Source organism: Mobula birostris, chromosome 1 (assembly GCF_030028105.1).
Source record: "Mobula birostris isolate sMobBir1 chromosome 1, sMobBir1.hap1, whole genome shotgun sequence".
NCBI lineage: Eukaryota > Metazoa > Chordata > Chondrichthyes > Myliobatiformes > Myliobatidae > Mobula > Mobula birostris.
Genome location: NC_092370.1, coordinates 872,837 through 900,320, shown reverse-complemented (window position 1 = coordinate 900,320; position 27,484 = coordinate 872,837). Strand labels below are relative to the sequence as shown.

General features: G+C 44.2%; 1 protein-coding gene across 4 annotated transcripts in view; it reads right to left on the bottom strand.

Annotated features, from left to right (window-relative positions):
• smarcc1a (SWI/SNF related BAF chromatin remodeling complex subunit C1a) overlaps window positions 1–27,484 on the bottom strand; it is a 221,757-nt gene that overhangs the window by 27,126 nt on the left and 167,147 nt on the right. For all 4 annotated transcript variants that reach the window (XM_072251690.1, XM_072251677.1, XM_072251683.1 and 1 more), the window contains exons 25-26: window positions 7,054–7,188; window positions 3,977–4,202 (exon numbers count right to left, since the gene is read on the bottom strand). In XM_072251690.1, the coding sequence (XP_072107791.1) occupies window positions 3,977–4,202; window positions 7,054–7,188 (361 nt within the window). The remainder of the gene's footprint in view (window positions 1–3,976; window positions 4,203–7,053; window positions 7,189–27,484) is intronic.

The window sequence follows — 27,484 nt, the reverse complement described above, 5'->3', positions numbered from 1 at the left end:
GGTGTTTCAGCTCCCTACTGTCTCCGAGGGAATTCTGGGAGGCAGCATGTGCAAACTTCGTAGTAGGCAGGCTGCAGGACGGGTGTGAGCCAATGTTTGGCTCCATTTTGCCGATTAAAGCATCGAAGTGAGTACCAGCAGCTTGCCTTTTTTGATCGGTTGCTCTGTACCAGAGAGGGGGAAAGTCCTGCCGCTGAGGAGAATGTTGTCAAGGTTTTTTCGTTTTAGAACTTTGGACTATAGACTCTCGTTTTCAGTCTTATAAGGCATATGAACAGAATTAGCCTATTCAGCTCAACTCGTCTACACCGCCATTCCATCATGGCTCATCCCGGATCCAAATGAACCCTATATACCCGCCTTCTCGCCATATCCTTTGATCAGGATCAGAATTATCATCACCGGCATGTGATGTGAAATTTGTTAACCTAGCAACAGCAGTTCAATGCAATATGTAATATAAAAAACACAAACAATAAGTAAATCAATTACAGTATACATGTATTTACTAGATTAAAAATCGTGCAAGAAACAGAAATACTATATATTAAAAAAGTGAGATAGTGTCCAAGGGTTCAATGGCTATTTAGGAGTCGGATGGCAGAGGTGAAGAAGCTGTTTCTGAATTGCTGAGTGTGTGCCTTCAGGCTTCTGTACCTCCTTGATGGTAACTGTGAGAAAAGAGCATGCCCTGGGTGCTGGAGGTCCTTAATAATGGGTACTGCCTTTCTGAAACACCGCACCTTGAAGATGTCCAAGGTACTTTGTAGGCTAGTACCCAAAATGCAGCCGACTAAATTTACAACCCTCAATGTTCTTTCAGTCCTGAGCACACAACCCTGATGATCGTCAGAGAGGAGGATATGTTATCACCAATCAGCACAGATTGCGGTCTTCCAGTTAGGAAGTCGAGGATCCAACTGCAGAGGGAAGTACAGAGGCCCATGTTCTGCAACTTCTCAATCAGGATTGTGGGAACGATGGTGTTAAGTGCTGAGCAACAGTCGCTGAACAACATCCTGACAGAGGTGTTTGTGTTGTACAGGTGGTCTAAAGCCGTTGACCTACTGTGGCAACAGGCAAATTGCAATGGGTGCTGGTCCTTGATGAGGCAGGAGTTCATTCCAGTCATGACAAACCTCTCAATACATTTCATCACTGTAGATGTGAGTGCTACCGGGTGATAGTCATTAAGGCAGCTCACATTATTCTTCTTATGGCACTGGTATAATTGTTGCCTTTGAAGCAAGTGGGAACTTCTGCTTGTAGCAGTGAGAAGTTGAAAATGTCCTTGAATACTCCCGCCAGTTGGTTGGCACAGGTTTTCAGAGCATTACCAGGTACTCCACTGATCACAGATCTAGCCTTCAGCTGACAACATACCTCCTGGTTCATCCGTGGCTTTTGGTTCAGGAATGTACAGCAAGTCTTTGTAGGCACACACTCATCCACACAGGTTTTAATGATGTCAGTAACAACTGCAGCATACTCATCCAGATTCAAAGATGAATCCCTGAATACAGTCCAGTCCACTGATTCAAAGCAGTCCTGTAAGCACTGGACTGGAACAGAGGGATCTGGGAATACAGATACAAAATTCCCTAAAAGTGGCGTCACAGGTAGATAGGGTCGTAAAGAGAGCTTTTGGTACATTGGCCTAAGAGCTGGAATGTTATGATGAGGTTGTATAAGGCATTGGTGAGGCCGAATCTGGAGTATTGTGTTCAGTTTTGGTCACCAAATTACAGGAAGGATATAAATAAGGTTGAAAGGGTACAGAGAAGGTTTACAAGGTTGTTGCCGGGACTTGAGAAACTCAGTTACAGAGAAAGGTTGAATAGGTTAGGACTTTATTCCCTGGAGCGTAGAAGAATGAGGGGAGATTTGATAGAGGTATATAAAATTATGACGGGTATAGATAGAGTGAATGCAAGCAGGCTTTTTCCACTGAGGCAAGGGGAGAAAGAAACCAGAGGACATGGGTTAAGGGTGAGGGGGGAAAGTTTAAAGGGAACATTAGGGGGGGCTTCTTCACACAGAGAGTGGTGGGAGTATGGAATGAGCTGCCAGACGAGGTGGTAAATGCAGGTTCTTTTTTAACATTTAAGAATAAATTGGACAGCTACATGGATGGGAGGTGTATGGAGGGATATGGTCCATGTGCAGGTCAGTGGGACTAGGCAGAAAATGGTTCGGCACAGCCAAGAAGGGCCAAAAGGCCTGTTTCTGTGCTGTAGTTTCTATGGTTCACTCTTGTGCCTCCCTTGTCCATACCTTCTTGGTCCTCACTACTGGTGCTGCAATCTTTACTCTCCGCCTATACTCAGGGAGAAGAAGTACAGCCAGGAAGTGAGGGCATGGAATAGCACAGTAGGCATTCTTGGTGGTGGTGTAGCAGTGGTCCAGTGTGTTGTTTCCTCTGGTATTGCAAGTGATCTTTTAATGGCAGTTGCTTAGTGACTTTTTTTCAGACTGGCCTGGTTTGAAATCTCCCAAAATGATGGTGAAGGCACTAGGATGCGCTGTTTTGTGCGTGTTGATCCCATTGCTCAGATTATCTAAAACCTGACATTGTCCTGGGGTGGAATGTATACTGCTACCAAAATGACCCTGAAGAACTCCCGTGGTAGGTAAAAAGGACGGCACTTAACTGCTAGATATGATATATTGGTGCACCAAGGAGAGTTGGTCATGAGGCATACTCCTCCACCTCTGCTTTTGAGAGACTCTATAGATCTATCCTGACTGTGTATAGTAAACCCGTCAATCTGAATCGCTGCATCCGGTACGGAAGGGGTTAACCAGGATTCTGTGAAACAAAGGACACACGTGGTCCTACTGTCCCTCTGATTCAGCACCCTAACTCTGAGATCATTCATTTTATTCACCAGAGACTGCACGTTTGACAGCATGGTAGTCGGTATTAGGAGTTTAAAACCCTGTTTCCTTAAATGCACTTTTATCTCCAATCTACACCTTCCTCTGTGGGATCCTACGCTTCCATTTACAATCAGTTTTAGCAGTCTTATATCCTCAAAGAACTCCAGTAAATTTGTCAAACAGGACCTGCCTTTGCTAAATCCATGCTGCGTCTGCCTGATGGATCCATTTCTTTCCAAATGCCTAATTCTTCTTTAATGATAGCTTCAAGCATCTTCCCAACTACAGATGTTAAACTAAGTGGCCTATAGGTATCTTCCTTTTGCCTACATTCTTTTTTTTTTGAACAGTGGTGTGACATTCACTGTCTTCCAAAACGCAGGGACCTGCCCAGAGTCCAGAGAATTTTGGTAAATTATCACCAAAGCCTCTACTATAACTTCTGCCAATTCTTTCAGTACCCTGGGATGCATTCCATCAGGACTTATGTACCTGCAGGCTCACAAGGTTAGAAAGGGGTATAGTTAATATAGCTATGGGAGTTAAGACCACAAGATATAGGAGCAGAATTAGGCCATTTTGCCGATCGAGTTGGTAAGTTTATAAAAGATATTGGTCGACAGTTTGTCTACGGAGATATCGAGAAAGGTGAGAGGTGTCAGAAATGGACCAAGTGAATTTAAGGGTAGGAAGGAAGTTGGAGGCAAAGTTGATGAAATTGACAAGCTCAGCGTGGGTGCATAAAGCAACACCAATGCAGCACAGAAATTGTTGGGGAGGTTACCAGTGAAAGCTTCAAACATGGACTGTGCCAGGTAGCTAATGAAATGCCAGATATAGCTGGGGCTCATGCAGGTACCCATCATGGCAAGTTGAGTTTAGAGAAAATGGGAGGAGCTGAAAGAGAAATCGTTGAGCGTGAGGACCCATTCCGCCAGACGGAGGAGGGTGGTGGGTCAGGTCTGTATTGTAAACGCTGTTTGTACGATGTTCTGTGGCTGTGACACTGCTGTGACTAAGTTTATCATTGCACCCGCGGAAATGACAATAAACGCGATTACACAAGGACTTGCACCAACATGACAGGAGTACTGACCGAGCTGTTGCTGCATCTGATGGTGCATCATTGGGTATGGAGGTGGAGGCACTGCAGCTTGTTGCATCACACCCATCGAGCTCAGTTGCTGCATACCGGGGGCAGAGGGGTTGTTCTGTGAATGCTGCTGCTCAAGCTGTTGTCGGGCTCTCATTTCAGCATACTTCAGCTGCTCCATGTGGAAGGCCTGTCGTTCTGTGAGAAGTTGCTGTCGCTGCTGTTCCAGCTACATCAGGAAAATCATACAACAAATGAGGATGGAAACAAATAGTCCCACAAAGCAATTTTCAAAATCTTAATTCCACCTGAGTGCCCAAGTAGCCTTAGTTTTCTAAAACAGCTTCATTTGGTGTAAATGTAACTGGTTAAGTTTACTGCTTATTGCAATTAGCAAGAGGCAATGCATAAAAAGAGCTACCTTTCAGTCAAGTCTATGTTCAGGATTTAAAAGCAGAGCTTAATGCCAGTTTTCTCTAAGTTGGACTGTCCACGTCAGGGCTGCATAATAAGAGCTACTTCTTAAATCAGCAGGGAGATCAAGATTACATACGCAGAGTTTTGCCACAGTTTTTTTTCCTGAGTTGAGGAGCAACCAATCATTAGGAAGGGCCAATAAGAATAATTAAAGTGCAAGCAGATTGGCCATTCATTGAGTTTGTCAACGTTCAGAGTGGCTTTAGCTCATCAGGCTCAGGCAAGATCAAGTGTTGTGAAGTATATTGTCTTGCAAGTTGCGCTCTGTCCGTATTTCTTCATTCCTCACCTGTTAGGGCATAGCAGATTGGTGAGAATGGCTCCAGGGGCAGTGATTTGTACCCTGTGTGGGATGGGGCCAGTCTGGGAGATCTCCAGTCTTCCAGATGAACACATCTGCACCAGCTGCACCAAGCTACAGCTCCCGAGAGAAAATGTGAGTGGGAAGTTGAATGATTGGGAAGCTTTTACAATTTAACAAAAGGCAACTAAAAAAAGCTACAAGAAGGGATATTATGAAATAGGAGGGAAGACTAGCCAATAATAATAACCAAATGTATTTTTCAGTTATATAAAGGGTAAAAGAGGGGTGAGAGTTGATATTAGACCACTGGAAAATGATGCTGGTGAGGTAGTATTGAGGGCCAAAGAAATAGCAGATGAAAGTAATGGGCACTTTGCATCAATCTTCACTGTGGAAGAGACTAGCAGGGTGGCAGAGGTCTGTGAGTGTCAGGGAGCAGGAGGAAGTGCCATTGCTATAACAAAGGAAAAGGTGCTAGGCAAACTCAAAGGTCTAAGGTGGGTAAGTCAGCTGGGCCAGAGTCCTGAGAGAGGTTGCTGAAGAAATAACAGATGCATTGGTCATGAGCTTTCAAGAATCACTTGATTAGGCGTGGTCCCAGAGGACTGGAAGATTGAAAATGTCACTCTTTAAGAAGGGAGGAAAGCAAAAGAAAGGAAATTATAGGCTAGTTAGCCTAAACTCAGTGGTTGGGAAAGTGTTGGAGTCTATTATGCAGGATGAGATTGAGGTAATTGGAGACTAATGATAAAATAAGTCAAAGTCAGCCCGGTTTCTGTGAAGGGAAATCTTGCCTGACAAATCCATTCAGAGTTCTTCGAGAAAGTAACAAGCAGGGTGGAGAAAGGAGAGGCATTTACATGGAGTTTCAGAAGGCATTTGATAAGGTGTCACACAAGAGGCTGCTTAACAAGATAAAATCCTATGGCATTACAGGAAAGATACTGGCATGGATGGTGAAATGCCTGACAGACAGGAGGCAGTGAGTGGTATAAAAGGGGCCTTTTCTGGTTGGCTGCCGGTGATTAGTGGTGTTTCTCAGGGGTTAGTATTGGGACCGCTGCTTTTCACATTGTTTGTCAGTGATTCAAATAATGGAATTGATGGCTTTGAGGCAAAGTCTGTGGATGATATGACAATAGGTAGAGGGGTAGGTAGTGCTGAGGAAGCAAAGCGATTGTTAACAGCACTTAGGCAAACTGGAAGAATGGACAAAGAATGTGGCAAATGGAATACAGTGTTGGGAAATATATGGTAATGCATTTTGGTAAAAAGAACAATAGTGTGGACTATTTAAATGGGGAGAAGGTTCAAACATCAGAGGTGCAGAACGACTTGGGAGTCCAAGTGCAAGACTCCCAGAAGGTTAATTGACAGATTGAGTCTGTGGTAAAGAAGGCAAATGCAATGTTGGCATATATTTCAACAGGAATAGAATATAAAAGCAAGGAGATAACGCTGAGACTTTATAAGACACCTGTCAGGCACCACTTGCGTATTTTCAACAGTGTTGGGCCCCATATCTCAGAAAGAATGCGTTATCATTGCAGAGAGTCCAGAAGAGGTTCACAAGGATGATTCCGAGAATGAAGGGGAACATGAACATATGAGGAACATTTGGTAGCTTTGGGCTTGTACTCATTGAAATTTAGAAGAATGTGTGGGAATCTCATTGGTGTGCAGGCATTTATTAGTTTGACGATTGAGTTCAAGAACCATGTGGTAATGTTGCAGTTCTATAAACTTCTGGTTGGATTACACTTGGAATATTGTGCTCAGTTCTGGTCACCTCATTATTGGAACAATGTGGAAGCTTTAAATAGGGTGCAGAGGAGATTTACTAGTATACTGTCTGGATTAGAGAGCATGTCTATGAGGAAAGGTTGAGTGAGCCAAGGCTTTTCTCTGGAGCAAAGGATGATGAAGGGTGACGATAGAGGTATACAAGATGAAATGCATAGATTGTGGACAGCTAGAGACTTTTTCCAGGGTGGCAATACCAGAGGACACTTACCACAGGCAAGTCAAGGGGAGACATCTTTTTTTTAAATATACAAAGTGGTGGGTGACTGGAACGTACTTCCAGAGGTACAATAAGGGCATTTTACAGTCTCTTAGAAAGGCACATGAATGTAAGAAAGTTACAGGATTGTGAACTGTGTTGGAGGAAAGATTTTTGGAGCAGGTTTCTATCCATTGGCACAACATTTTGGGTTGAAGGACCCATTCTGTTCTGTGTTCTATTAACAAAACATATTTCCTAATAAATCCAACTGATTGAATTCGTTCAGGGACTTACAGCTTCTCTCTCTCGATCCATTATGGTTTCCAATTCCTCAAAATGGCGAAGTTTGATCTCCAGTTTCTTCATTTGTGTTTCCACCAGAAGAGCAACAAGGGACTTTATCTTCCTCTCTTCCACTGCTGCAAGGTGCTGATGCAAAATGAGGAGATTCAGTGACAGATTCCCACAGCAAAAATGAAAAACAAAAACCATCAACAGAAATTCCTCTCCCAGCAAAGAAGGCATTTTTCAGTTGATTTTAGATGATGGGTTTCATGAACAAGACAAGCATTTACTGCCCTTGTGGCTTGCTAAGCTCTTTCAGAGGCATGCAAGGCCGCGGCAAAAGTACACAGAGCAGCTTTGTGCAGGTAGGTCTAGATCCAATAAAAAAAAGCGATAAGCCAGATAAGTAGAGGCCCCTAAATCTAACCTTGGCCACAGAAGTTACAGTGGGAGATGCTACTTGACCAATCTGATTGTAACCTACTTGGTATTCAATGTCTGGTTGATGCAGTCAACATGGACTTCAGAAAGGCTTTTGACAGGTCTCTGAAGACGGGTTCAATACATCACAGCTTATGTGATGCAAGGCACGTTGGCAAACCTGATCCAAAACTGGATTGGTAATGAGATGGAGAGGATTCCAAAGGGCTGACTTTGTGAATGGAAGCATGTGATAACTGGGGTACCATAGCCATCTGTGTTGGGATCCTCACTGCTTGAAATAATCAGTACATTAATTATGAAAATCAATATAGAAGATATGGTCATTTTGCAGACGACTCAAAAATTGGCAATTGTTTGGAAAATGAGGATGATTTTAAGGTATGATCAGCTGGCAAAATGTGCAGAGAAATGGTAGATGGAATTTAATTTTTTGGGTCAAACACAATGTACCATAGGGTCTCAAGTAACAAAGAACAGGGGTGTCTTGATGTACAAATACAAGAGCCCCTGAAGGTGGAAGTCCAGGCAAACAAGGTACCAAAGATGGCGTACAGGATACCTGCCTTCATTAGCTAAGGCACAGAGTACAAGAGCGGAAATAATAGTACTGCTTCATAAAACAGCGATTAGGTTACAGCTGAAGAATTGTGTACATTTCCGGTCACCACACTATCGGAAGGACCTGATTACTAAGACTAAAGATACTAACATTAAGGTAAAGGATAAGTAGTTCGGAAGAAATCCAAGGAAGATCTTTTCTAGTTAGAGCATGGAACACTGTCTGAATGGGTAAAGGAGAAAGACTCTTGCAATTGGTTCAGCATCTAGATAACCACCTAAATCACTAAGGCAGACAGGCTACAGACCAAGTACTGATAAATGTAGTACAGATAGGTATTTGGTCAGCAGGGGCACGGTGAGCTGATGGACCTAATCCCATATTGTGTGATCAGAAGTGTTAACCACATTGCCATCTCTGCAGGCACATATGGCCCTGTTCTAGGATGGCAAGAGAGGGCATTATTAACAGTTTCATGGCCACTAGTGTCAACTTGAATTTTCTAAACTTCAAATTATTCACTAAGTTTATGCTGTCTAGTTGCTGTGGTACTACTTGAACTTAAATTGTTAGATAGTTTACCCTGACCATCCAGGTAATTAAACTACCATATCCTTAACAGATCCCTGTTGACTGCTTTCCACTTAGAAAAGCACAGATTAATCCAAGCTATACTATTTCTCCGAACGGACCTAGCTCCTCCAGAGTGCTTAAGGAAGTAGCCCAAGAAATAGTGGATGCATTAGTGATAATTTTTCAAAACTCGTTAGATTCTGGACTAGTTCCTGAGGATTGGAGGGTGGCTAATGTAACCCCACTTTTTAAAAAAGGAGGGAGAGGGAAACTGGGGAATTATAGACCGGTTAGCCTAACGTCGGTGGTGGGGAAACTGCTGGAGTCAGTTATCAAAGATGTGATAACAGCACATTTGGAAAGTGGTGAAATCATCGGACAAAGTCAGCATGGATTTGTGAAAGGAAAATCATGTCTGACGAATCTCACAGAATTTTTTGAGGATGTAACTAGTAGAGTGGATAGGGGAGAATCAGTGGACGTGGTATATTTGGATTTTCAAAAGGCTTTTGACAAGGTCCCACACAGGAGATTAGTGTGCAAACTTAAAGCACACTTTATTGGGGGTAAGGTATTGATGTGGATAGAGAATTGGTTAGCAGACAGGAAGCAAAGAGTGGGAATAAACGGGACCTTTTCAGAATGGCAGGCGGTGACTAGTGGGGTACCGCAAGGCTCAGTGCTGGGACCCCAGTTGTTTACAATATATATTAATGACTTAGATGAGGGAATTAAATGCAGCATCTCCAAGTTTGCGGATGACACGAAGCTGGGCGGCAGTGTTAGCTGTGAGGAGGATGCTAAGAGGATGCAGGGTGACTTGGATAGGTTGGGTGAGTGGGCAAATTCATGGCAGATGCAATTTAATGTGGATAAATGTGAAGTTATCCACTTTGGTGGCAAAAACAGGAAATCAGATTATTATCTGAATGGTGGCCAATTAGGAAAAGGGGAGGTGCAACAAGACCTGGGTGTCATTATACACCAGTCATTGAAAGTGGGCATGCAGGTACAGCAGGCGGTGAAAAAGGCAAATGGTATGCTGGCATTTATAGCGAGAGGATTCGAGTACAGGAGCAGGGAGGTACTACTGCAGTTGTACAAGACCTTGGTGAGACCACACCTGGAGTATTGTGTGAGATGCAAAGGGACTTGAGAGCTCTTGTGCAGGATACCCTAAAGGTTAACCTCCAAGTTGAGTCTGTGGCGAAGATGGTAAATGCAATGTTGGCATTCATTTCTAGAGGTTATGGAATACAAGCACAGGGATGTGATGTTGAGGCTCTATAAGGCACTCATGAGACCACACTTGGTGTATTGTGAGCAGTTTTAGGCTCCTTATTTTAGAAAGGATACACTGACATCGGAGGCGGTTCAGAGAAGATTCACGAGAATGATTCCAGGAATGAAAGGGTTACCATACCAGTACAGGAGCAGGGAGGTACTACTGCAGTTGTACAGGGCCTTGGTGAGACCACACCTGGAGTATTGTGTGCAGTTTTGGTCCCCTAAACTGAGGAAAGACATCCTTGCCATAGAGGAAGTACAAAGAAGGTTCACCAGATTGATTCCTGGGATGGCAGGACTTTCATATGATGAAAGACTGGATCAACTAGGCTTATACTCGTTGGAATTTAGAAGATTGAGGGGGGGGATCTTATTGAAACGTATAAAATCCTAAAGGGATTGGACAGGCTAGATGCAGGAAGATTGTTTCCAATGGTGGGGAAGTCCAGAACGAGGGGTCACAGTTTGAGGATAAAGGGGAAGCCTTTTAGGACCGAGATTAGGAAAAACCTCTTCACACGGAGAGTGGTGAATCTGTGGAATTCTCTGCCACAGGAAACAGTTGAGGCCAGTTCATTGGCTATATTTAAGAGGGAGTTAGATATGGCCCTTGTGGCTACGGGGATCAGGGGGTATGGAGGGAAGGCTGGTGCAGGGTTCTGAGTTGGATGATCAGCCATGATCATGATATGAGATACCATAGTTGGAGGAGCAGAATAGGAGAGTTTGTGGACACAATAGAGAGATCCAGTCTCGCAGCTGCCAGTCAGGGACGTTTCCGATCATGTTCACGCCATTCCAAGGGGGAAGGTGAACAGCCAGACATCTTGGTATATATTGGTACCAATGACATAGGAAGGAAAGGAGGGGGGTGGGGGGGCAGAGGAGAGAGGGGGCAAGTCAGAACTGAGAAGGAGAGTATCGCAGGCTTTTTCAGATTTTTAAACGGCCAAGCGATTGGGAGCGGAGGAGCTGAAGACAGCCGGTCAGCTCGCACTCTATAAAAGCAGTTTTGTCTAGTGACGCGGCCATTGTCGGGGTGGACTGAGTTAGAGTGAGACGGCTTTGGCTCAACAGGCTTCGGTGTACACAGGCAGCTGTGACAGTAGGTTCCGGTAAGTTGTTGTTTTGTTCTGTTTGTTCAGAGTAGAGAGAATGCCAGGGAGGATGTTGGAATGCTCCTCTTGCAGGATGTGGGAAGTCAGGGAGCCCTCCGGTGTCCCTGACAACAACACCTGCAAGAAGTGCATCCAGCTGCAGCTCCTAACAAACCACGTTAGGGAACTGCAGCATGAGCTGGATGACCTCTGGATCATTTGGGAGAATAAGGACTTTATAGATAGTAGCTTCAGGGAGGTAGTTATGCCAAGGAGCAGCACACAGGTAATTGGATTACTGTCAGGCGAGGGAAGGGGAAAGGGCAGGCAGAGCAGGGTTCCCCTGTGGCCATTCCCCTCAACAACAAGTATACCGATTTAGATACTGTTGGGGGGGGGGGGGGGAGATGACTCACCCGGGACAAGCTGCAGCAGCCGGATCTCTGGCACCGAGTCTGGTTCTGCAGTGCAGAAGGGAGGGTGGAAGAAGAGGAGAGCAGTAGTGATAGGAGACTCGATAGTTAGAGGTACAGAAAGGAGGTTCTGTGGTCAAGACAAAGACTCCCGGAGGGTTTGTTGCCTCCCGGGTGCCAGGGTCAGGGATGTCTCGGATCGCTTGCATGACATTCTGAAGTGGGAGGGTGATCAGCCAGATGTCATGGTACACATCGGTACCAATGACGTAGGAAGAGTGAGGAGGTCCTAAAGAGTGAGTATAGAGAGCATGGTAGGAAGTTAAAAAGCAGGACCTTGAGGGTGGTAATCTCAGGATTACACCTGAACTACAAGGGGACCAATATCCTTGCAGGGAGGTTTGTTAGTGCTGTTGGGGAGGGTTTAAACTAGATTTGCAGGGGGAGAGGAACCAGAGTGCCAGAGCAGATAGTGGAGCGGGGGTGAAAATAAATGATGCAAAGTCACAAACAGAAGGATTGTGTGTGGTGGTAATAATCTTCAGAGGTGTGTCTGTTTCAATGCGAGGAGTATTGTGGGGAAGGCTGACGAGCTGAGGGCGTAGATTGACACATGGAATTACGACATTATAGCCATTAGTGAAACTTGGCTACAGGAGGGGCAGGACTTGGAGTTTAATATTCCAGGGTTCCGACGTTTCAGACGTGATAGAGGCAGAGGGATGAAGGGTTGGAAGGGTGGCATTGCTAGTCAGGGAAAATGTTACAGCAGTGCTCAGGCAGGACAGATTAGAGGGCTTGTCTACTGAGTCCTTATGGGTGGAGCTGAGAAACAGGAAAGGTATGGCCACATTAATGGGGTCGTATTACAGACCACCCAATAGTCAGAGGGAATTGGAGGAGCAAATCTGAAGACAGATAGCAGACAACTGCAGGAAACAAAGTTGTGATAGTAGGGGATTTTAATTTTCCACATATTGATTGGGACTCCCATACTGTTAGGGGTCTAGATGGTTTAGAGTTTGTAAAATGTATTCAGGAAAGTTTTCTAAATCAATATATAGAGGTGCCAACTAGAGAGGATGCAATATTAGATCTCCTATTAGGAAACGAGTTAGGACAAGTGACGGAAGTGTGTGTAGGGGAACACTTTGGTTCCAGTGATCATAATACCATTAGTTTCAACTTGATCATGGATAAAGGTAGATCTGATGCTCGGGTTGAGGATCTAAACTGGAAAAAGGCCAAATTTGAAGAAATGAGAAAGGATCTAAAAAGCATGGATTGGGACAGGTTGTTCTCCGGCAAGGATGTGATTGGGAAGTGGGAGGCCTTCAAAGGAGAAATTTTGAGAGTGCAGAGTTTGTATGTTCTTGTCAGGATTAAAGGCAAAGTGAATAGGAATAAGGAACCTTGGTTCTCGAGGGATATTGCAACTCTGATAAAGAAGAGGAGAGAGATGTACAACATGTATAGGAATCAGGGAGCAAATAAGGTGCTTGAGGAATATAAAAAGTGCAAAAAAAAACTTAAGAAAGAAATCAGGAGGGCTAAAAGAAGACATGAAGTTGCTTTGGCAGTCCAGGTGAAGGATAATCCAAAGAGCTTCTACAGGTATATTAAGAGCAAAAGGATAGTAAGGGATAAAATTGGTCCTCTTGAAGATCAGAGTGGTCGGCTATGTATGGAACCAAAAGAAATGGGGAGATCTTGAATAGGTATTTTGCGTCTGTATTTACCAAGGAAACTGGCATAGAGTCAACAGAAATAAGGCAAACAAGTAGTGAGGTCATGGACCCTATACAAATTGAAGAGGAGGAGTTGTTTGCTATCTTGAGGCAAATCAAAGTAGATAAATCCCCAGGACCTGACAGGGTATTCCCTCGGACCTTGAAGGAGACTAGTATTGAAGTTGCAGGGCCCTGGCAGATATACTTAAAGTGTCGGTATCCACGTGTGAAGTGCCGGAGGATTGGAGTACAGCTCATGTTGTTCCCTTGTTTAAAAAAGGCTCAAAAAGTAATCCGGGAAATTATAGGCCGGTAAGTTTGACATCGGTAGTAGGTAAATTACTGGAAGGAGTATCAAGAGAGAAAGAAATTAGAAAAGCCAAAAGAAGATATGGGGTTGCTTTGGCAAGTACGGTGAAAATAAATCCAAAGGGTTTCTACAGTTATATTAATAGCAAAAGAATAGTGAGGGATAAAATTGGTCCCTTAGAGAATCAGAGTGGACAGCTATGTAGGGAGCCAAAAGAGATGGGGGAGATTTTGAACGATTTCTTTTCTTCGGTATTCACTAAGCAGAAAGATTATTGAATTGTGCAAGGTAAGGGAAACAAGTATTGTAGATATGAAAACTATGATGATTAAAGAAGAGGAAGTACTGGCGCTTTTAAGGAATATATAAAAGTGGATAAGTCTCTGGGTCCTGACAGGATACTCCCCAGGATCTTGAAGGAAGTTAGTGTGGAAATAGCAGGGGCTCTGACAGAAATATTTCAAATGTTATTAGAAATGGGGATGGTGCCAGAGGATTGGCATATTGCTCATGTTGTTCCATTGTTCAAAAAGGAAGAGTAACCTTAGAAATTATCAGCCTGTGAGTTTGACGTCAGTGGCGGGTAAATTGATGGAAAGTATTCTTAGAGATGGTATATATAATTATCTGGATAGACGGGGTCTGATTAGGAACAGTTAACATGGACTTGTGCATGGAAAGTCATGTTTGACAAATCTTACTGAATTTTTTTTGAAGAGGTTACTAGGAAAGTTGACGAGGGTAAAGCGGTGGATGTTGACTATATGGACTTTAGTAAGGCCTTTGACAAGGTTCCACACAGAAGGTTAGTTAGGAAGGTTCAAATGTTATGTATTAATATTAAAGTAGTAAAATGGATTCAGCAGTGGCTGGATGGGAGATGCCAGAGAGTAGTGGTGGATAACTGTTTGTCAGATTGGAGGCCGGTGTCTAGTGGTGTGCCTCAGGGATCTAGACTGGGTCCAGTGTTGTTTGTCATATATATTAATGATCTGGATGATGGGGTGGTAAATTGGATTAGTAAGTATGCAGATGATACTAAGGTAGGTTGTGGTTAATGAAGTAGGTTACTGACCTGCTGAGTTCCTCCAGCGTGTTGGGAGGTAAATGCCAGGGCACTGAGGAGTGCAGTAGAAGAGGGATCTGGGGACACAGATACAAAATTCCCTAAAAGTGGCATCACAGGTAGATAGGGTTGTAAAGAAAGCTTTCGGTACATTGGCCTTTATTAATCAATGTATTGAGTATAAGAGCTGGAATGTTATGATGAGGTTGTATAAGGCATTGGTGAGGTCGAATCTGGAGTATTGTGTTCAGTTTTGGTCACCAAATTACAGGAAGGATATTAATAAGGTTGAAAGAGTGCAGGGAAGGTTTGCAAGGATGTTGCCGGGACTTGAGAAACTCAGTTACAGAGAAAGGTTGAATAGGTTAGGACTTTATTCCCTGGAGTGTAGAAGAATGAGGGGAGATTTGATAGAGGTATATAAAATTATGATGGGTATAGATAAAGTGAATGCAAGCAGGTTTTTTCCACTGAGGCAAGGGGAGAAAAAAACCAGAGGACATGGGTTAAGGGTGAAGATGGAAAAGTTTAAAGGGAACATTAGTGGGGGCTTCTTCACACAGAGAGTGGTGGGAGTGTGGAATGAGCTGCCAGATAAAGTGGTAAATGCGGGCTCACTTTTAACATTTAAGAAAAACTTGGACAGGTACATGGATGAGAGGTGTATGGAGGGATGTAGTCCATGTGCAGGTCAGTGGGACTAGGCAGAAAAATGGTTTGGCACAGCCAAGAAGGGCCAAAAGGCCTGTTTCCATGCTGTAATGTTTCTATGGTTTCTATGGGTGGTGGAGGAGAGAGGAGGGAGAGGAGAAGGTGCTTCAGACACCGTAAGGTCTGAATGTAGATACGTCACCTAAACCTGATGCTTTACATCCCAGAGTTCTAAGAAGTAGCTGAAGAGATTGTGGAGGCATTAGTAATGATCTTTCAAGAATCACTACATTGCGGCATGGGGTACTGGAAAACTGTAAATGTCACTCCATTCTTCAAGAAGAGAACAAGGGACCAGTAAGGAAATTATAAGTCAATTAGCTTGACCTCAGTGTTTGGGAAGATGTTAGAGTTGATTGTTAAGGACTTGGTTTCAGGATACTTGGAGGCACTGGACAAGAGGGGCCAAAGTCTGCATGGTTTCCTCAAGGCAAAATCTTGCCTCACAAATCTGTTGGAATTCATTGAAGAAGTAACAAGCAGGAGAGACAAAGGAGAATCAGTGAATGCCGTGTAGTTGGACTTTCATAAGGCCTTTGACCTGCATAAAGCTGCTAAACAAGTCAAGAGCCAAGGGTATTCCAGGAGCTACTAGCATGAGTAGAACATTGGCTGGTTGTAGGAATAAAGGCATCCTTTTCAGATTTGCTGAGTGACTAATGTTATTGCACAGGGGCCTGTGTTGGGACAGCTTCTTTTTACATAATATATCAATGATCTGGATGATGAAATTGATGGCTTTGTAGCCAAGTTTGCAAACAATATGAAGATAGGTGGAAGGGCAGGTAGTGTTGAGAAAGCAGCAAGGCTGCAGAACAACAGACAGATTATGTTGGATAAAGGGGAATCCATGGCCTTCTGTCTTCTATCAGATTGCCCCTTCTCCAGCCCTTTAACTCTTTCACCAATTGGCTTTCTGGCTCTTTACTTCACCACTCTACCTCCTCGGTTTCACCTATCACCTACTACCTTGTATTTCTTCCTCCCTCCCCCACCTCCTTTTTCCGACTTCTGATCTTTTTTCTCCAGATCTGATGCAGGGTCTCAGCTCAAAACATCAACTGTTTACTCTTTTCCACAGATACTGCCTGGCCTATTAAGTTCTTCTAGCATTTCCTGTGTGTTGCTTGGATTTCCAGCACCTGCAGATTTTCTTTTGTTTTTGACCACATTATAGGAGACAGTTTAACTTGAATGGCTTGGGTTGCACCAAAGTACACCAGTTTTACTGTGGGACTGTGGTCCACCCATAACCTGCCCATGGTCAGAACAGTGTCAGTAACTAGGTAAATTGATGGTCATGCTCAGTCAAAAATCATTACTGATACAAGGCTTGCAGCATTTTCACAGAGGTCACTAAGAAACTACAGAAATTAAAATCTGTGCATAATATTCCACTCGATTGCAAGTGAACAGAAGTCTGCCTGCAATAGAGGGTCACTCTACCAACTCCAATTACAGAACATCATTTCTTTATATCAACTCAAACAATGATGTCACCCTATCAGCTTTTAAAACAAGCTCTTTGGCCCATCTACTCTGGTGAACTATTATTTTTCCACTAAGACTAGCTCCTGATGGTTGCATGTACACAACACTAAGCAACTAATCAGGAGAGATTGTTGCTGATTTCAAACCTAACAGAAAATAAAGCAGACATTTCCATCAGACAGTGGTGAGATCACATCTGCGATATCATCAATAGTATTGCTGTGGCTGTTTAAAGATATCAATGTGCTAGCAGCAATTCAGAGACCTACTAAACAGATACTTGGAAAGGTCAGATTGCCTTGCAAGTAAATATTTGACAACCTAAGCTTGTATTAATCTAAATTGCGAGGGGACATGATTGGAATATCTGAAAGGGTCCTGAAAGAATGTGCATTGAAAACAGATTTCCTCCTGTAGTAAAGTCTATAATGAGAAATATATTTAGAAAACCAGGTCTCCGAGAAAATGCAATCAAATCTTTAAAAGCTTCATGGAGCATATTTAGATTGACCTAATGGAAAAAATGGAGGCGGAATACAAAAGTTACAGAGGAAGGAAAAAAAGCTAGTCGTCTTAAAGATTTGATGAAACTTTCAGAGGGTTGACTCTCTTTGCAATGGTTTTCCTCAAAGGATGGTGGGACCAGAGTTTATGAATATTTTAAAGATTAAGGTAGATAAATAAGACAATAAAACATAGGACATAATTAGCCCATTCATCAAGTCTGTTCCGCTACTCTATTATGGCTGATTACCCCTCTGAACTCCATTCTCCTGCCTTCTCCCCTTAACATTTGATGCCCTAAGAACCAATGAACCTCTCAACCATCACTTACCCATTTTCACTTCATTCATCTCAATCTCTCCTCCCCAGTTCTATTGTTCACACACTCCAAGGACAATTTGTAGCAGCCAATCAAACTATATAAAATATATTTGGAATACAGAAAAACGCAAGCACCTGAAGGAAAACTACAGAATTACAGGGAGGAGCCAATCATCGCCTCTGATCTGGGCTGACAATTACATGCCCGGTGGCACCTTTAGCATGTTTATTTCAGCTTTTTTCTTAAAGATGTCCTGTGTGCCTCCCGGCTACCGCTGCATTCTCTGGGAATCGGTTATCAGTCGGCGGCCCGGAGAGTGGGGGCCACTGCACCACCCCAACCTCCGATGACTCAGTCTAACACACCATCATCAGTGTGCTCTGCGCTGTCTTCCCGATTCCAGCAAGTAATACTACACTGTACATACATTATTTCTACTTTATATAGGCTGTGTATTTTTACATGTTATTTGGTATGATTTGGCAGCTTCAGAGCTTGAAGGTTACTGGAGAGAGTGTTTTTGCCGAGAGCGCTTGCATGAGATTTTTGCTACAGAGAACAGTGCAGGCAATGATTGTGGAAAAGTATTTCTACTTTATATAGGCTGTGTATTTATCATATCATTCCTGCTTTTACTATATGTTACTGTTATTTTAGGTTTTGTGTGTTATTTGGCATGATTTGGTAGGTTGTTTTTGGGTCTGCGAATGCTCACAAAATTTTCCCATATAAGTAAATGGTAATTGCTTCTTCGCTTTATGACATTCCGGCTTACGAACCGTTTCATAGGAACGCTCTACCTTCGGATGGCGGGGGAAACCTGTACAGAAACAGAGTGGCCATTGTCGGGAGTAGACCAATGGTGAGAGTAGAAGCGACAGGCTTTACCTCAAAACAGGCTTCGGTTTGGAATAGGCGTCGGCTCTGGGTAAAGCTTCTGTCGAGGTTTCCATTTTTTTTCCTTTTCTTAATGTACCATTTAAATGGCTGTGGTGTGCTCTTCATGCCAGAGGTTGGAGAACTGGGAGAGCCAGAGTCTGCGTGATGTGCATCCGACTGCAGCTCCTCGAAGACCGTGTTAGGGATCTGGAGCAGCAACTGTATGACCTTCGGCTTGTACAGGACAGCGAGGATACAACTGATCAGAGTTACAGGAAAGTAGTCACCCCAAAGTTGTAAGAGGCAAGTGGCTGGGTGACCGTCAGGAGACACAGAGATGGAAAAGCGGAGAAACAAGACCACCCAGGTAGTCATTTCTGGACTGCTGCCTGTGCCACGCACCAGTGAGGATGGAAACAGAATGATTTGACAGGTAAATGAAATGCGTGGCTGAGAAGCGTGCAGAGGACAAGGACTCCGGTTCTTGGATAATTGGGATCTCTTCTGGGGGAGGTTTGACTTGATCAAAAGTGACGGTTTGCATCTGAACCCGAGTGGAACCAATATTCTCGTGGGCAGGTTTGTTAGAGCTCTTGGGGAGGTTTAAACTAACTTGGCAGGGGGGGGGGCGGGTGGTGGGAACTGGAGTGATGGGACTCAGGAAAGGACAGATGGAAAAAAAAGATAGCGTGTAGTCAGATTGTCAGGAAAAGCAAGCAGGTGATGGGACTTAGTTGCAACCAACAGGCTGAGTACCAAATCATTACGGATGCACAGTCAGAAAGGATAGCAAATATGGTACTCAACGTGTTATATCTAAATGCACGTAGTATAATAAATAAGGTGGATGATTTTGATGCAATATTACAGATTACCAAGTATGATGTTGAGGCCATCACAGAATCGTGGCTGAAGGATGGTTGCAGTTGGGAGTTGAATATCCTAGGTTACAAGTTTATGGAAACATAGAAAACCTACAGCACAATACAGGCCCTTCAGCCCAGAATGCTGTGCCAAACATGTACTTACTTTAGAAATTACTTAGGGTTACCCATAGCCCTCTTTTTCTAAGCTCCATGTACCTATCCAGGAGTCTCTTAAAAGGAGGCATGGGATCCAAGGGGACATTGCTTTGTGGATCCAGAACTGGCTTGCCCACAGAAGGCAAAGAGTAGTTGTAGACAGGTCATATTCTGCATAGAGGTTGGTCACCAGTGGTGTGCCTCAGGGATCTGTTTTGGGACTCCTTCTCTGGTGATTTTTATAAATGACCTGATGAGGAAGTGGAGGGATGGGTTAGTAAATTTGCTGATGACACAAAGGTTGGGGATGTTGTGAATAGTGTAGAGGGCTGTCAGAGGTTACAGCAGGACATCAATAGGATGAAAAACTGGGCTGAAAAGTGGCAGATGGAGTTCAACCTAGGTAAGTGTGAGGTGGTTTATTTTGGTTGGTCAAATATGATGGTAGAATATAGTATTACTGGTAAAAGACTCTTGGCAGTGTGGAGGATCAGAGGGATTTTGGGGTCCAAGTCCATAGGACACTCAAAGCTGCTGTGTAGGTTGAATGTGTGGTAAGGTAGTATACGGTGCATTGGCTTTCATCCATCATGGGATTGAGTTTAAGAGCCGAAAGGTAATGCTGCAACTATATAGGACCCTTGTCAGACCCCACTTGGAGTACTGTGCTCAGTTCAGTCACCTCGCTACAGGAAGAATGTGGAAACTATAGAAAGGGTGCACAGGAGATTTACAAGGATGTTGCCTGGATTGGGGAACTTGTTCTTTTCTCCTTGGAGCGGTGGAGGATGAGAGGTGACTTGATAGAGGTGTATTAGATCAGTGGTCTTCAACCTCTGGGCTGTGGACCGATACCAGGCCGCGAAGAATGCAGCAGTAGCCGGAACGGATCCAGCACATCTTTAAGAAAAAAGCTGAAATAAACAAGCTAATTAATTCAGTGCCGCCCGGCACGTAAATATTGGCCCAGATCAGAGGCCACGCAATCAGCAATCGCCTCTGATCTGGGCTGACATTTACGTGCCGGGCGGCACTGAATTAATTAAAAAAGGGGGAGGTGCAACGAGACCTGGGTGTCATTATACACCAGTCATTGAAAGTGGGCATGCAGGTACAGCAGGCGGTGAAAACGGCGAATGGTATGCTGGCATTTATAGCGAGAGGATTCGAGTACAGGAGCAGGGAGGTACGACTGCAGTTGTACAAGGCCTTGGTGAGACCACACCTGGAGTATTGTGTGCAGTTTTGGTCCCCTAATCTGAGGAAAGACATCCTTGCCATAGAGGGAGTACAAAGAAGGTTCACCAGATTGATTCCTGGGATGGCAGGACTTTCATATGAAGAAAGACTGGATCAACTGGGCTTCTACTCGTTGGAATTTAGAAGATTGAGGGGGGATCTGATTGAAACGTATAAAATCCTAAAGGGATTGGACAGGCTAGATGCAGGAAGATTGATCCCGATGTTGGGGAAGTCCAGAACGAGGGGCCACAGTTTGAGGATAGAGGGGAAGCCTTTTAGGACCGAGATTAGGAAAAACTTCTTCACACAGAGAGTGGTGAATCTGTGGAATTCTCTGCCACAGGAAACAGTTGAGGCCAGTTCATTGGCTATATTTAAGAGGGAGTTAGATATGGCCCTTGTGGCTACGGGGGTCAGGGGCTATGGAGGGAAGGCTGGGGCGGGGTTCTGAGTTGGATGATTAGCCATGATCATAATAAATGGCGGTGCAGGCTCTAAGGGCCGAATGGCCTACTCCTGCACCTATTTTCTATGTTTCTATGTTTATTTTGGCTTTTTTCTTAAAGATGTGCTGGGTGCGTCCCGGCTATCGCTGCATTCTTCGCGGCCCAGTCTCGGTCCGCGGCCCGGAGGTTGGGGACCACTGTACAGGTTTCCCCCGCCATCCAAAGGTACAGCGTTCCTATGAAATGGTTCGTAAGCCGGAATGTCGTAAAGTGAAGAAGCAATTACCATTTATTAATATGGGAAAATTTTTTGAGCGTTCCCAGACCCAAAAAATAACCTACAAAATCATGCCAAATAACACACAAAACCTAAAATAACAGTAACATATAGTAAAAGCAGGAATTATATGATAAATACACAGCCTATATAAAGTAGAAATATTTTTTTGCAGCACTGTCTAGCACGGTGAAAATCTCGTGGAAGCACTCTTGGCAAAAACACGGCACAAGCGCTCTCAGCAGAAACACTCTCTCCAGTAACCTTTAAGCTATGAAGCTGCCAAATCATACCAAATAACACAAAAATACACAGCCTATATGAAGTAGAAATAATATATGTACAGTGTAGCAACACACATAAAAGCTGCTGGTGAATGCAGCAGGACAGGCAGCACCTCTAGGAAGAAGTACAGTCGACGTTTCGGGCCCAGACCCTTCGTCTGGACTAACTGAAAGAAAGAGCTAGTAAAAGGTTTGAAAGTGGGAGGGGGACGGGGATATCTGAAATGATAGGAGAAGACGGGAGGGGGGAGGGATGGAGCCAAGAGCTGGACAGTTGATTGGCAAAAGGGATATGAGAGGATCATGAGATGGGAGGCCTAGGGAGAAAGAAAGGGGGTGGTGGGGGGAAGCCCAGGGGATGGGCGAGGAGGGGGAGAGGGGGAGAGGGGGGGAGGGGGGGAGGGGGGGAGGGGGGGAGAGGGGGAGAGGGGGAGAGGGGGAGAGGGGGAGAGGGGGAGAGGGGGAGAGGGGGAGAGGGAATAATATCTATATATATATATATATAAATATAAAAAAAATAACAGATGGGGTACGAGGGGGAGGTGGGGCATTAACGGAAGTTAGAGAAGTCAATGTTCCTGCCATCAAGTTAGATAGATAGATAGATAGATAGATAGATAGATAGACAGACACAGACAGACAGACAGACTTTATTGATCCTGAGGGAAATTGGGTTTCATTACAGTTGCACCAACCAAGAATAGGGTATAAATATAGCAATACAAAAACCATAAATAATTAAATAATAATATGTAAATTATGCCAGGAAATAAGCCCAGGACCAGCCTATTGGCTCAGGGTGTCTGACCCTCCAAGGGAGGAGTTGTAAAGTTTGATAGCCACAGGCAGGAATGACTTCCTATGACGCTCAGTGTTGCATCTCGGTGGAATGAGTCTCTGGCTGAATGTATGCCTGTGGCCAAACAGTACATTATGTAGTGGATGGGAGACATTGTCCAAGATGGCATGCAACTTGGACAGCATCCTCTTTTCAGACACCACTGTCAGAGAGTCCAGTTCCATCCCCACAACATCACTGGACTTACGAATGAATGGAGGCTACCTAGACGGAATATATGGTGCTGTTCCTCCAACCTGGGTGTGGCTTCACCTTCGCAGTAGAGTTGGCCGTGGATAGGCATATCAGAATGGGAATGGGATGTGGAATTAAAATGTGTGGCCACTGGGAGATCCTGCTTTCTCTGGTGGACAGAGCGTAGGTGTTCAGCTAAACGGTCTCCCAATCTGCGTCGGGTCAAGCCAATATATAGAAGGCTGCATTGGGAGCACCGGACGCAGTATATCACCCCAGCCGACTCACAGGTGAAGTGTCGCCTCACTTGGAAGGACTGTCTGGGGCCCTGAATGGTGGTAAGGGAGGAAGTGTAAAGGCATGTGTAGCACTTGTTCCGCTTACACGGATAAGTGCCGGGAGGGAGATCGGTGGGGGGGGGGGGGGGGGGAACACATCCCCATGATCCGTTCATATCCCTTTTGCCAATCAACTGTCCAGCTCTTGGCTCCTTCCCTCCCCCTCCTGTCTTCTCCTATCATTTTGGATCTCCCCCTCCCCCTCTCGCATCTCTTACTAGCTCTTCTTTCTGTTTGTCCTGATGAAGGGTCTCGGCCTGAAACGTCGACTGTACCTCTTCCTAGAGATGCTGCCTAGCCTGCTGCGTTCACCAGCAACTTTGATGTGTGTTGTCTGAAATTCCAGCATCTGCAGATTTCCTCGTGTTTACGTATGTATAGTGTTGTTTCACTTACCGGAATTGGGAAGACTCCAATAAATTGCAGTTTCGTCACAGTTAGACACTTGCTTATATGAATAACCACTTGACACAATCGGCACCTAATTAATTAGCTTGTTTATTTCGGCTTTTTTCTTAAAAGATGTGCGGGGTGCATTCTGACTACCACTGCACTCTTCGCAGCAATGTATCAGTCGGTGGCTCAGAGGTTGGGGACCACTGCTGAAACTATGAAGCTGTCCTTGCCTCAGAAACCGATCAAACCACCTATGACTACCTTTAAATTCCACTTTCACCACCATTGTCCAGTGCTTTCTGTTTCAGCTTATCAAAAAGACTGACTGATTTCTCCTTAAGTCTAAGGAAAGTTAACGGAACACCACCCTCAATCCACTCAAGCAATAGACTTTCCATTTTATCCATTACTGGATGCCGACTAAGAGAGGCCACTTTGCTATGAGCAGAACCAACAGTAACATCGGCAGCTTTCAAAATTCTTTCTCCCTGCATATAAATAGTGCAAATGGTGGACGCAGGTAAGTTCAATGTGTGGACAATGTCCTCACTTCGTTCACCACGATCGAAACGCTTAATTATGTCTAGTTTTACACTAAGTGTAACACCCTTATGAGCTCTCTTAGGCTTTTCCGATACCTTAGAACTCATCTTGCTAACGGATGCACAAAATAAATCGGGATAAAGCACGTGTTTAAGCAATGGCGGGCGGCTAGAATGCAGTTCCGGGGAAGGAGCTTGGCTGTTCAGGCGCGCGCTGCCTTTTTTCCTAACAGTGAAAACACCTTCTGTTAGCGAAAACAGGCAACTAATGTAGGTCTTTCATAACAGCGAGGTGTCGTAAAGCGGAAGTTCGGAAAACAGGGGCCATCTGTATTAGATGATGAGAGGCATTGATTGTGTGGATGCTCAGAGGGCTTTTCCCCTAGAGCTGAAAAGGCTAACACGAGGGGGCAGTTCTAAGGTGCTTGGAAGCAGGTACAGAGGAGATGTCAGGGGTAAGTTTTTTTTTATATAAACGCTGAGAGTGGTGAGTGCACGGAGTGGGCTGCCGGTGACGGTGTTGGAGGCGGACACGATAAGATGTTTTAAGAGACTCCTGTGGATAGGTACATGGAGCTTAGAAAAATAGAGGGCTATGGGTAACCCCAGGTACTTTCCAAAATGATCACATGTTCAGCATGGCATCGTGGGCCGAAGGGCCTGTGTTGTGCTGTAGGTTTTCTGTGTCTCTATGTAAATTGGAAGGAGCTGCTGGCAGGGATGTCAGCAGAGCAACAATAGCATGCGTTTCTGGGAAAAATGAGGAAGGTGCAGGACATGTGTATTCAAAAAATGAAGAAATACTCAAATGGTAAATAGTACAACCATGGCTGACAAGGAAAGTCAAGGCTATTGTAAAAGCAGAGGGAAGGGCATACAATAAAGCAAAAATTAGTGCGAAGGTAGAGGATTGGGAAGCTTTTTAAAAACCAACTAAGAGCAACTAAAAAAATCATTCGAAGGGAGATGATGAAATATAAAACCAAGCTAGCAAATAAAATCAAAGTGGATAGTAAAAGTTTTTTCAAGTATGTTAAAAATAAAACAGAAATTGAGAATGGACACAGGACCGCTAAAAAATGAGGCAGGAGAAATAATAATGGGAACAAGAAGAAGGCTGTTGAACTAAATGAGTATTTTGTGTCAGTCTTCACTGTGGAAGGCACTAATAGTATGCCTAATGTTGCAGTGTGTGAAGGAAGAGAAGTGGGTGCAGCTACTAATACAAGAGAGGTGGTGCTCAAAAAGCTGGAACATAAGCCACCCAGACCAAATGAATTGCACCCTAGGGTTCTTAAGGAGGTAGCATTATAGATAGTAGTGGCATTAGAAATGATCATTGGACTCTGGCATGGCGCCAGAGGACTGGAAAATTGCAAATGTGATTCCACTCTTGAAGAAAGGAGGGAGGCAGCAGAATCAGAATCAGAACCAGGTTTATTATTACCAGCATGTGACGTGAAATTTGTTAACTTAGCAGCACAGTTCAATGCAATACATTATCTAGCAGAGAAAAAATAATAATAAATTACAGTATACGTATATTGAATAGATTAAAAAATGCAAAATCAGAAATACAGTATACAAGGTGAGGTAGTGTCCAAGGGTAATGTCCATTTAGGAATTGGATGGCAGAGGGGAAGCAGCTGTTCTTGAATTGCTGAGGCTACGTCCATACTAGACCGGATAATTTTGAAAACGCCGGTTGAGTAAAAACGACAGGCGTTTTTCAAAATATCTCTGTCCACACTAAAACGGATATTTCGGCAAGTCCACTCCTACTGGGCATGCGCAGACACATCTACAGAAAACAAGCGAAGAGGAAACGGTATAATATTTACGTTTCTGTGGCGGCGTTGTGCGATTTCCATTGGTCAAAAACTAGAGTACCAACAACAACAGCGAAAGAAAGTTTTTAACAATGTCTTCAAGGAATACAAAGAAAACCTTCACTGGAAAAAATCAGACCGCACTCCTTCATTGAGACAGACAATGAAGTCAAGCTGTTTCTGCGAGTTACCAACAACTACAAAGTCAGCAGAGCAGTGGAGAACGTGGCGATGTTTAACTCCAAACAAGCTATTAATGTAGACAATAAAGTAAACAACACATGCATGAAGCTGTCCTCTACCCAAGATCAACAAGAAAGTGGAATCTTCTGCCGCCAGACCTGCGCAGTATTTCTGACATTAATATTTTTAAAGATAGACTCAATCAAATCAATTTAGGGGATCTAGTCAAAAAAGCTCACTTTACAATTTAACTCTCATGCCGTTCACACCGACTGCGCATTATAACAGCCGTCTAGCAGTGCTTGCGCAGTACCAAGCAGAAGCAGAAACAGCATTGCTGTTGTGGTGTTGTCATGACAGCGTTTTCAGATATCTCCGCTTACCCTGTCCACACTGCAACGCCGAATAATCGTTTTCATATTTACACACTCTGGAGAGTGTTTTAGAAAAGCTCAGTTTTCACAGGATGAAAACGCCGTTTCAGTGTGGACGGAGGGTCAAAACGAAGAGAAAAAATTCATTTTCAAAATTATCCGGCATAGTGTGGACGTAGCCTGAGTGTAGAAACATAGAAAACCTACTGCACAATACAGGCCCTTTGGCCCACAAAGCTGAGCCGAACATGAAATTATATAGGGTTACCCATAGCCCTCTTTTTCTGAACTCCATGCCCCTGTCCAGGAGTCTCTTAAAAGACCCGATCGAATCCACCTCCACCACCGTTGCAGGCACCCATTCCATGCACTCATCACTCACTGAATAAAAAGTTACCCCTGACATCTCCTCTGTACCTACTTCCAGGCACCTTAAAACTGTTCCCTCTCGTGTTAGCCATTCCAGCACTGGGAAAAAGACTCTTGATTATCCACACAATCAATGCCTCTCACCATCTTATACACCTTGAACAGGTCACTTCTCATCCTCTGTCGCTCCAAGGAAAAAAGGCCGAGTTCACTCAACCTATTCTCATAAGACATGCTCCCCAATCCAGGCAACATCCTTGTAAGTCTCCTCTGCACCCTTTCTATTGTTTCCACAACCTTCCTGTAGTGAGGCGACCAGAACTGAGCACAGTACTCCAACTGGGGTCTGACCAGGGTCCTATATAGAACCATAGAACCGTAGAAACTACAGCACAGAAACAGGCCCTTTGGCCCTTCTTTGCTGTGCCAAACCATTTTCTGCCTAGTCCCACTGACCTGCACATGGACCATATCCCTCCATACACCACCCATCCATGTATCTGTCCAATTTATTCTTAAATGTTAAAAAAGAACCCGCATTTACCACCTCATCTGGCAGCTCATTCCATATTCCCACCACTCTCTGTGTGAAGAAGCCCCCCCTAATGTTCCCTTTAAACTTTTCCCCCCTCACCCTTAACCCATGTCCTCTGGTTTTTTTCTCCCCTTGCCTCAGTGGAAAAAGCCTGCTTGCATTCACTCTATCTATACCCATCATA